The 11,854-nt window shown below is 38.9% G+C and overlaps 1 protein-coding gene across 2 annotated transcripts; it reads left to right on the forward strand.

Annotated features, from left to right (window-relative positions):
- The first annotated feature begins 2,397 nt into the window (after window positions 1-2,397).
- On the forward strand, window positions 2,398-10,666 carry MS4A2 (membrane spanning 4-domains A2). 2 transcript variants are annotated; one of them, XM_004051264.5, is made up of 7 exons: window positions 2,398-2,555; window positions 3,426-3,555; window positions 4,069-4,203; window positions 6,502-6,558; window positions 7,110-7,268; window positions 7,687-7,785; window positions 9,282-10,666. In XM_004051264.5, the coding sequence occupies exons 1-7, from the start codon at window positions 2,500-2,502 to the stop codon at window positions 9,378-9,380; spliced, it is 735 nt and encodes a 244-aa protein (XP_004051312.4). In that variant the 5' UTR covers window positions 2,398-2,499; the 3' UTR covers window positions 9,381-10,666. The 2 variants fall into 2 exon arrangements, with proteins under 2 accessions (XP_004051312.4, XP_055211346.1); XM_055355371.2 differs by lacking the exon at window positions 4,069-4,203.
- The last annotated feature ends 1,188 nt before the right edge of the window (window positions 10,667-11,854 follow it).

Here is an 11,854-nt window from a genome sequence, read left to right on the forward strand (position 1 = left end):
AGAAGATAATAGGTAACTTACGAAGGGGCAAGGAGATGGTTGTGAAAATTGGAATAGGAAACAATTTGGAGGCCGTAAGGAATGACAGGTTCTGATTTGCATTTTGCAAGGTTCTGTTGACAGTTCTCACAAAATAGCATCGTGTGCAAACACCAAAGACCATCTTCAGTTTGTTTCCAGTCTAAATCTCAAGTTCAATTCGTGATTATTTGCTGCACAAATAATTAACTACTATAAGCTACTAGGAAACGCCACACAGAACCATGACTTCAGGACTTTTCCCAGCAGGTGTGGGGTAATTTCACTAAGAAGGAGGCAATAAGGCTGGGTGCTGGGCTCACGCCTGTAATCCCAGCACTTTGGGAGGCCGAGGTGGGTGGATCACCTGAGATCGGGAGTTCAATCTAGCCTGACCAACATGGAGAAACCCTGTCTCTACTAAAAACACAAAATCAGCCGGGCGTGGTGGCGCATGCCTGTAATCCCAGCTACTCCGGAGACTCAGGCAGGTGAATCGCTTGAATCCAGGAGGCGGAGTTTGCGGTGAGCCGAGATCGCGCCATTGCACTCCAGCTTGGGCAACAAGAGCGAAACTCCGTCAAAAAAAAAAAAAAACAAAAAAAAAAAAAAAGAAAAGAAAGAAAAAGAAAGATAAAATGAAAATTCGTGGCCGGGCGCAGTGGCTCAATCCTGTAATCTCAGCACTTTGGGAGGCCGAGGTGAGTGAGTCACCTGAGGACAGGAGATCAAGACCAGCCTGGCCAACATGGTGAAACCCCTTCTCTACTAAAAATTCAAAAAAATTAGCCCAGTGTTGCTGCACACTCCTGTAGTCCCAGCTACTCAGGAGGCTGAGGCAGGAGAATTGCTTGAATCTGGGAGGCAGAGGTTGCAGTGAGCCATTGCACTCCAGCCTGGGTGACAGAGTGAGACTCTGTCTCAAAAGAAAAAAAAAGAAAATAGAAAATTGTCGAGGCTATCATTTTAATTTTAAGTCTGCTCTCAAATGTTACCTTGTCTGGGAATTCCTTCCCTGAACTCTATATATCCCCTATCAGGCAGAATTGTTTTACCCTTCTATGTGTTCCAACATCCTCTGGCCTCCAACATATTGGGTAATAATATATCATTTATCTTTGTTCTATTCTGCTTGATTGTGGACTAGAAGGACCTGGGATTTTGGCATTCATCTGTGCATGCACAGTGATAAGGGAAGTGCCTGGCATGGAACATTAAGTTCTTTTTGGATGAACGTATAAGTGAGAAAAGTTTATTCCTTAATTCCAATAGCACCTTGTTTAGGTCCACCAATTCCTGAAGACACCATGGGAAGATGACACCTGAGTTAATAAACTTGGATACAAAAGCTGTACCAATATGTCTTTTAGTATACTCTGTTTATGCAAATATCTTAGTTTCCTGCAAAAAGATTTTCTTTTTCACCCCCCACCCTCCCCAAAAAACCACACATGATTAGAGGTGTGATTTTTAGTATCTTAAATATTATTGAAAGCCATTCAAAATTATGTTTATAATTAAACTGAAATAAAAGAGATTAAAACCTTCTCTGAATCTTATCTGTACTGATTTTGCTATGGTCTAGCTAGTTATGGTATTTCAATGATCACATGGTTTAGCCCTAATTCTAACTTAGGCCTACTACTCAGTCCAATGCTGTTTAGATTTGCTCATGGGATTTGTTATAAAGTTCATGTCTCTCAGTGTTTTCACTATCCCATTCTTGCCATTGTAAAGATCTAAGCACCATCAGTCTAATAATTTAGCAGACAATGGAGTCTTCTTAGCTTTTACACACTATCAGGTATGGTTCACAGCAGTTAGAATGCAGCCTGTTGTATTTCCAAGACCATCTGCTGCAGCGAATCATGTAAACAGTTTCCAAAAGATGGAAAGAGAGAGAAAGATGATAGATATTAAAGTCAGAGATGGATCTGGAGATTTAGAGACTAACACACACTCACTCACATACAACAGCACTTCAGTTTTGGGTCTATGTGTGAAACCAAGCATGCCTTAAACAAGGAAGACAAGCTTTTCAAAGGTGCAATTGGATAACTTCTGCCATAGAAATGGCTGAATTGGGACACAAGTGGGGACAATTCCAGAAGAAGGGCACATCTCTTTCTTTTCTGCAGTTCTCACCTTCTCAACTCCTACTAAAATGTCTCATTTTCAGGTTCTGTAAATCCTGCTAGTCTCAGGCAAAATTATGCTCCAGGAGTCTCAAATTTTCTGATTTCATATTAGTCTCTATTTAGTAGACTTCTCAATTTTTCTATTCATCACAAGTAAAAGCCTGTTGATCTTAATCAGCCAAGAAACTTATCTGTCTGGCAAATGACTTATGTATAAAGATAATCATCAATGTCATGAGGTAACCCATTTCAACTGCCTATTCAGAGCATGCAGTAAGAGGAAATCCACCAAGTCTCAATATAATAATATTCTTTACTCCTGGACAGCTCGGTTAATGAAAAAATGGACACGGAAAGTAATAGGAGAGCAAATCTTGCTCTCCCACAAGAGCCTTCCAGGTAGGTACAAGGTATTATTTTTTTCTACTCTCAGTCACTTAGTGGCAGGGGAAGTCATAGTCACAGTGCTTAGGAGATGAAACTTTATTGATTTAGGCATGGATCCATCTAGTTTAATTGATATATTGGGTATGAGGAAGCTACTTGCCGTACTTTCCAAGTGGTTCTCTCTCCCTGGAGAGGAACATTTTTACTCAGCTTGCAAACTGGAAATAGATTTTCTCACATTAGAAGCTCATTTTCTGGGTATGAGACAGGAGAGTTCATACTGTGTATGTAGATCTCTTGCTTCTGGGTCTGACATGTGCTGAGGGACACATATCCTTCACACATGCTTTTATAAATACTTTATAAAGTAACCTGCTTCTTGATTGGTCTTTATAATCCATAAGCTGTGGGATGCTTCTCTGAAGATGAAAATAGTAATAGAGTCCCATCTAGCTATTCAAAGCCATTCCTTCATTGTGTTCTGTGCACATGAAGTTGGGGTTTGTTACTGACAAAATATATTCAGATACATTTCTATGTTAAAAGGATTGTGAGATGCATAGGTAAATGTGTTTATTTTCAGTTTTACTTGTCAACATAGATGAATGAGAAAGAACTTGAAAGTAACACTGGATTAAGAATAGGAAAATTTGGCATGGATTTTGCTCCATTTTGTCCCATCTAATCACTTGGATAGTGTTCAGGTGTTCTTGGTCAGTTACTTGGATGCTCTGAGCTTTAGTTTCTTAGTGATTACAATGAAGATTTGAATTACAGGATGGCTTTGAAAAAATAAACAAAACTCCCCTTTCTGTCTGTCGAGAATGTTGCACAGGGAGTTACAGAATGTTCTCATGACCGAATTGTTTTTAAATTTCACAGTGTGCCTGCATTTGAAGTCTTGGAAATATCTCCCCAGGAAGTATCTTCAGGCAGACTATTGAAGTCGGCCTCATCCCCACCACAGCATACATGGCTGACAGTTTTGAAAAAAGAGCAGGAGTTCCTGGGGGTGAGTGAGCCTCCTCCAACTTTGACTAGAGTAAGGGTTGGGTCTAGAAAAGAATATTGAGTTGCATCAACTGTTTTCCCACTTGGATTCATGAGAGGTGTCAGGTCCTTTAAAAAACATGGTAGATAAAGAGTTGACACTAACTGGGTCCTTTTGGGAAGGAGAAGCATTTCCTCATAAAGACTTTAAATTGCTAGGACGAGAATGGCCAACAGGAGTGAAGGATTCATAGTCTTTATCTTTACTTAGATGTAAAGAACAATTACTGATGTTCAACATGACTACATACACAAAGGCGCATGGAGAAAAGTATTGGCCTTCCATGCATTAGGTAGTGCTTGTATCAATTCTTATAGTGACCAGGGTATCCTGGAAAATCTTACGTGTGGATCATTTCTCAGGACAGTCTAGGACACTAAAGCAGTTTCTCATGTTTGGCTTCTATTATTAAAAAATGATACAATCTCGGGAAAATTTTTTTGATTTTCATGAAATTCATGTGTTTTTCTATAGGTAACACAAATTCTGACTGCTATGATATGCCTTTGTTTTGGAACAGTTGTCTGCTTTGTACTTGATATTTCACACATTGAGGGAGACATTTTTTCATCATTTAAAGCAGGTTATCCATTCTGGGGAGCCATATTTGTGAGTATATATCTATAATTGTTTCTGAAATAACACTGAACATAGGTTTTACTCTTGCTCAGATCTACCAGTTGTTTATTCCCAGTATTAAGATGATATTTATAATTCTTAACATAGATATGCTCATTAACAACAACAAAAGATTCTTTTTACAATTAATGGTGGGTTAAACATTTAGCCCACAGTTTTATCCCATGAGAAACCTGAATCTAATTCAAGTTAAATGACTTGCCTAAGGGACACTTGACTAATAGTAATTGAACCTAAACTTTCAGAATCCAACTCCAAGAACATACTTCTAGCACTATTCATCAATAAAGTTATATGATAAATACATACAACTTTATCTGTCAACTAAAAATAACAACAGAGGCTGGGCATGGTGGCTCACACCCTTAATCCCAGCACTTTGGGAGGCTGAGGCAGGTGGATCACCTGAGGTCAGGAGTTCGAGACCAGCCTGACCAACATGGTGAAACCTCATCTCTACTAAATATAAAAAATTAGCTGAGTATGATAGTGCATGCCTGTAATCCCAGCTACTTAAGAGGCTGAGGCAGGAGGCTTGTTTGAACCTGGGAGGCAGAGGTTGCAGTGAGCTGAGATTGTGCCATTGCACTCCAGCCTGGGCAATAAGAGCAAAACTCTGTCTCAAAATAATAATAATAATAATAATAGAAAATAAAGTTGTCTTCATGAAAAATGAGGAAAGAGATTGCTGGGGTGAGAAAAATTAAGATCAATGGGCATATGGTGACCTTCTATGCCCTAGAAACTCTTTTAGGTATTTTCTCCTGGTATCTCTTTTACTCATTGTTCTATCTGGAAAAATAGGTGGATGAGTGAGATAATAAGGTATATAACTTTTTAAAGGTCTAATTGACATATAATAAATTGCAAGTATTTCAGGTGTACAATTTGCTAACCTTGACATACATAGACACACATGAAAACATCACCACATTAATACAATGTATGCATCCATCATTTCCAAAAGCTTCCCTGTGTATCTTTGTAACTCTTTCTTCCTCCCTCCACTCCTTGTCCTCTCGTTCCCAAGAAAACATTGATCTGCTTTCTGTGAATATAAATTAACTTACATTTTTTAGAGCTTTATATAAGTATGTTCTCTTTACTGTTTGTCTTCCTTTGCTGCACAGTTATTTTGAGATTCTTCAAGTTTTTTCTTTATATTGATACTTCATTCACAAGAATATATTTTAATTCTAGACTATGTCACATTGACTTTGTAGTCTGCTAAATCCTTAGTGCTCAGATGACTTGTTCAGGACTCTCCTTGAACCTGTACCTCTGTTATAATTGAAACTTGTCTCTCCTGTCTTTTTATTTCAAACACAGCTTATGAGGTGTCTCTCAACCCATCAAACTCACAATCTGAGTCTTTAGGAGATTGCTTTGAATTTGTGCTATTGACTTATATTTATATCAAATATGTAAATGTTTGGTAAAAATATCATCATGTACATTTTCATAATTACTCTATATTCACACGATATATGTCAGACTCTGGAAATATGCATGCCACAGACACGTGTTTCCTGCCTAAAGGGGCTGATGGAAGACGCACATACAAATAGACAATTGCAATAGAATGAGAGCGGTGGTCTAATCGATTCATGCCCTGATGTTGCTGCACGTTGCTACTCCAAGAGTAACCCCTGCATTGTCAGGGTTAGCATCACCTGGAAGCCTCATGTAAATGAAGAATTTCATGCTCCATCCAGGACCTAATGAATAAGAATCTGCATTTTAGCAAGACCCTCACATGATTCATATACACTTTTTTTTTTTTTTTTTTTAGATGGAGTCTCACTCTTGTCACCCAGGCTGGAGTGCAATGGCATGATCTTGGCTCACTGCAACCTCTGCCTCCCAGGTTCAAGTGATTCTCATGTCTCAGCCTCCCTAGTAGCTGGGACTACAGGTGCACGCCACAGTGGCTGGCTAATTTTTGTATTTTTAGTAGAGACAGGGTTTCACCGTTTTGGTCAGGCTGGTCTTGAACTCCTGACCTCCAGTGATTCCCCTGCCTCGGCTTCCCAAAGTGCTGGGATTACAGACATGAGCCACCACACCCAGCCTTATTCGTATACACATTTAATTCTGAGAAGCACTCTATAGAAAATAAGAATAAGGAAATATTGGGCTCACAGGTGACATTAATAAGTAACTTTATCGAGTACCCCAAATTTTACCTATGTTTGGAAGATGGGGTTAAAAAGGACACATTGAAAACAAGAAACTCATTGTGGCTTTTTTTTCCTCCTTTTTGAACAGTTTTCTATTTCTGGAATTTTGTCAATTATATCTGAAAGGAGAAATGCAACATATCTGGTGAGTTGCCCATTTCTGTCTTTGTCCATCCTTGAAAAGATAAGAAGAACAGAGTTTTAAGAGTCTTAAGGGAAACACATCTTTGTCTCCTATATTACTTGTGAATGTGGATATATGATTTTGTTTCAATCTATTTTGTGTCCTAAGGCTTTTTGCAACAGAAGTTGGATATAATCATTAGAAACATAAATTGTACCATTTAACATACAATGAAGTTTATGTTTACCTTGACGCTTTTTCTAAAAAAAGTGTCCTCACACTGGCATTGTCCTTGTAGGCATATTCACATGATCAAATAAATAATTAGTTTTCAATTAAGGAGAATATTTGAGGAAAGACCGTATGTGTTCATGTGGTTCCTGAAGGCAGTCCAGCGAGAAAGTAATATATGCTCATTAAACAATGCGGACATTTTCAGGGTTTCCCTTTTTAACCAAAATTTGGAAGCAATGTGGAATTTACTGGATGCATCCAGCCCTGAAATGAAGATAGGTTTATTGAATGTGCCAGCAAGTGCAGGCCCAGGTCTGAGTGTTCTTCATTATTATCAGGTGAGAGGAAGCCTGGGAGCAAACACTGCCAGCAGCATAGCTGGGGGAACGGGAATTACCATCCTGATCATCAACCTGAAGAAGAGCTTGGCCTATATCCACATCCACAGTTGCCAGAAATTTTTTGAGACCAAGTGCTTTATGGCTTCCTTTTCCACTGTATGTATTTTTTTTGTGTATGGGAAGACTAAGATTCTGGGTCCTAATGTAAGTAAGAAGCCCTCTTCTCCTGTTCCATGAACACCATCCTTTTCTGTAACTTCTATTACACAGTATAGTGGTTCTGTAAGTTCACACTGTCCAGGGAGATGCTGGCTGCCCACTCCCCTCAACCCAGGCAAATCCCTCGGGGTTAAAGTTATCTACTGCAAGTGACGATCTCTGGGTTTTTCTGTGCCTGTGTTTGTGTGTGTGTGTGTGTGTGTGTGTGTGTGTGTGTGTGTGTGTGTGTATGTGTCACTTTAAAAGGACTGGTCAGATGGTAGGGAGATGAAAACAAGAGATGCTATAAGAAAATAAACTTTTGGGGCGCATACCATGTGACCCTTTTTGTTTGTTGTTTGTTGCTGTTCAATAGGAAATTGTAGTGATGATGCTGTTTCTCACCATTCTGGGACTTGGTAGTGCTGTGTCACTCACAATCTATGGAGCTGGGGAAGAACTCAAAGGAAACAAGGTAGATAGAAGCCCGATATAAAATTTTGAATGACAGGTTAACGAATTGGAGCTTTATTCCTTAAAAATATGGCCTGGGTTTTCTGAAACATTTCTTCCAGAAAATAGTTTCTCCAAGTTTTATTACCTTGGTTTCCAAATCTCACATTTTAAATCACATTTTATACCCATAAGTAGCACACATTTCATAATATATCCCTCTGAATGAGGGTTGGGATAATAGGATCTGTATAATGTTAGAAAGTGCCTTTAAGTGTGTGGAGCATGAGAGATGAATGTGCGGAAGGCTTGTGAGGAAACCACCCAGGTATCTGGCCTTGTTTTCTGCCCCAGAAGTAGCCGCCTATTCCTGTTTCTGTTTTATTCCTTTGTTTCTTGACTTTTCCTTTCCAACTTGCTATAAAACCTCAGTTTTCTTTCCTTTCTGATTCATGACTACCAAATGTTTCCACTTGCCTCACCCGTCCATTACACCTTTGATAAGAACCACCAGCACCTTGTGCTCATGTACTTGCCCATGTCTGATGGAAGAAACATACTCTCTCCATCTGTCCACTTTCCTGAGGCATTCACGTCTAGCCACCTTTTAAAATCACTCTCCTCCAGGCTGGGCACGGTGGCTCACGCCTGTAATCTCAGCACTTTGTGAGGCCGAGGAGGGCAGATCACTTGAAGTCAGGAGATCGAAACCAGCCTGGCCAAATGGCAAAACCAAATCTTCAATTAAAACCAAATCTTAAACCAAATCTCTACTAAAAAATACAACAAAACAAAACAACAACAACAAAAACAGAAAAGGAAACATTAGCCCAGCGTGGTGGCAGGCACCTGAGGTTCCAGATACTTGGGAGGCTGAGGCAGGAGGAATCGCTTGAGACCAAGAAGTGGAGGTTGCAGTGAGCCGAGATCATGCCACTGCACCACAGCCAGGGTGACAGAGCCATACTTCCCAGCACTTTGGGAGGCCAAAGCCGAAGAATAATTTGAGGTCAGGATTTGGAGACTAGCCTGGCCAACATGGTGAAACTCCGTCTGTACTAAAAATATAAAACTTAGTGGGGCATGGGGGCACACACCTGTAATTTCAGCTACTTAGGAGGCTGAGGCAGGAGAATTGCTTTAACCCGGGAGGCGGAAGTTGCAGTGAGCCAAGATCGTGGCCACTGCACTCTAGCCTGGGTGACATAGTGAGACTCTGTCTCAAAAAAAATAAAAGAAATTTAAAAAATCACTCTCTTCCAAAGATAGATAAATAAGACAGCAGATATACTAAGGAATAACCTCACCAACTTGTCATTGACTGACATGATTTCTTTTGGGCCCACTTGGCCAGCTAGTCTGGTTTGGTTTTCTGGAAATGAAAGAAATAATCAGAGTTTAATGACAGAGAGCGTGAGACCCAGAAAGACAAAAGTAGATGAGGTAAGTCTCTTGAGTGAGACTTCTAGGGATGGGAAATTTGTGGTGATTGATATGAAATGATTTTTCCCTTATCAGGTTCCAGAGGATCGTGTTTATGAAGAATTAAACATATATTCAGCTACTTACAGTGAGTTGGAAGACCCAGGGGAAATGTCTCCTCCCATTGATTTATAAGAATCACGTGTCCAGAACACTCTGATTCACAGCCAAGGATCCAGAAGGCCGAGGTCTTGTTAAGGGGCTACCGGAAAAATTTCTATTCTCTCCACAGCCTGCTGGTTTTACATTAGATTTATTCGCCTGATAAGAATATTTTGTTTCTGCTGCTTCTGTTCACCTTAATATTCTCCTTCTATTTGTAGATATGATAGACTCCTATTTTTCTTGTTTTATATTATGACCACACACATCTCTGCTGGAAAGTCAACATGTAGTAAGCAAGATTTAACTGTTTGATTATAACTGTCCAAATACAGAAAAAAAGAAGGCTGGCTGAAAGTTGAGTTAAACTTTGACAGTTTGATAATATTTGGTTCTTAGGGTTTTTTTTTTTTTTTTTTTAGCATTCTTAATAGTTACAGTTGGGCATGATTTGTACCATCCACCCATACCCACACAGTCACACACACATATGTATTACTTACACTATATATAACTTCCTATGCAAATATTTTACCACCAGTCAATAATACATTTTTGCCAAGACATGAAGTTTTATAAAGATCTGTATAACTGCCTGAATCACCAGCACATTCACTGACATGATATTATTTGCAGATTGACAAGTAGGAAGTGGGGAATTTTATTAAGTTACTCGTTGTCTGGGGAGGTAGATAGGTAAAAACAGGGAAATTACAAGTGGAGAGATTAACATTTCACAAATGTTTAGTGAAACATTTGTGAAAAAAGAAGACTAAATTAAGACCTGAGCTGAAATAAAGTGAGTGGAAATGGAAATAATGGTTATATCTAAAACATGTAGAAAAAGAGTAACTGGTAGATTTTGTTAACAAATTAAAGAATAAAGTTAGACAAGCAACTGGTTGACTAATACACTAAGCGTTTGAGTCTAAGATGAAAGGAGAACACTGGTTATGTTGATAGAATGATAAAAAGGGTTGGGCGCGGAGGCTCACGCCTGTAATCCCAGCACTTTGGGAGGCCGAGGTGGGCAGATCACGAAGTCAGTAGTTTGAGACCAGCCTGGCCAACATAGTGAAACCCCGTCTCTACTAAAAATACAAAAAAAAATTAGCTGGATGTTGTGGCAGTCACCTGTAGTCCCAGCTACTTGGGAGGCTGAGGCAGGAGAATCGCTTGAACCTGGGAGGCGGAGGTTGCAGTGAGCCGAGATCGCACCAGTGCACTCCAGCCTTGGTGTGCACTCCAGCCTTGGTGACAATGGGAGACTCCATCTCAAAAAAAAAAAAAAAAAAAAAAAAAAAAAAAAAAGATAAAAAGTCAGAAATCTGAAAAGTGGAGGAAGAGTACAAATAGACCTAAATTAAGCTCATTTTTAGGCTTTGATTTTGGGGAGACAAAGGGAAATGCAGCCATAGAGGGCCTGATGACATCCAATACAGAGTTCTGGTAAAGATAAAATTTGATACAGGTTTGGTGTCATTATAAGAGAAATCATTATTAAATGAAGCAAGTTAACACTCTAAGAGAATTATTTTGAGATAGAAGTGAAGCTAAGCTAAACTTCACATGCCTATAATTGGAGGGAAAAACTAAGGATAAAATCTAGCCTAGAAGATACAATAATTAGTCATAAACATGCATTGTGAAACTGTAGAGAGCAGGTAGCCCAAAATAGAGAAAGATTAGATAAAGAGAAAATAAGTATCCATCAGAGACAGTATCTCTAGGCTTGGGCAAGAGAAAAGTCCACAGTGATAAGCAACTCCACCTAAGGCATGAATATGCGGCAGAGAAAACAGCAATAGTGAATGAATGCAAAAGGTGCTGAGAAATTCCACACATGAGTATTGTGATGAGTAAATGAATAAAACATTTGCAAAGACCTTTAGAGAAAGAGAATGGGAGCATATGTGAGAAATAAGATAGTTGATTATGAATAGAAGGTAGTGAAGAAAAGCAAGCTAAGAAAAAATTCTGTTTATAAAAGAAGGAAAAGATAGTTTATGTTTTTAGCCTAAGTATAAGAGTCCTACAGATGGACTGAAAAAAATCAGTCTGAGAGTATTAGTCACAATTAATGAAATAATTACATTTTATGGATTGAGGATGCCAAGATTAAAAGGTGACAGGTAGATGTTAATTTCCCTAGATTGTGAAAGTGATCACGACAATCACACAACAAATAATTAAGTGACTTGGTATGCTTTATTTAATTGTAGGGCCTGAGGTTTTCCATTCTCATTTTTCTAAAATACAATTTTGTTTCTCCAAATTTGACAGCAGAATAAAAACCCTGCCCTTTCACTGTGTATCATGCTAAGCTGCATCTCTACTCTTGATCATCTGTAGGTATTAATCACATCACTTCCATGGTATGGATGTTCACATACAGACTCTTAACCCTGGTTTACCAGGACCTCTAGGAGTGGATCCAATCTATATCTTTACAGTTGTATAATATATGATATCTCTTTTATTTCACTCAATTTATATTTTCATCATTG

The sequence above is a fragment of the Gorilla gorilla genome, chromosome 9 (assembly GCF_029281585.2).
Source record: "Gorilla gorilla gorilla isolate KB3781 chromosome 9, NHGRI_mGorGor1-v2.1_pri, whole genome shotgun sequence".
Lineage (NCBI taxonomy): Eukaryota > Metazoa > Chordata > Mammalia > Primates > Hominidae > Gorilla > Gorilla gorilla.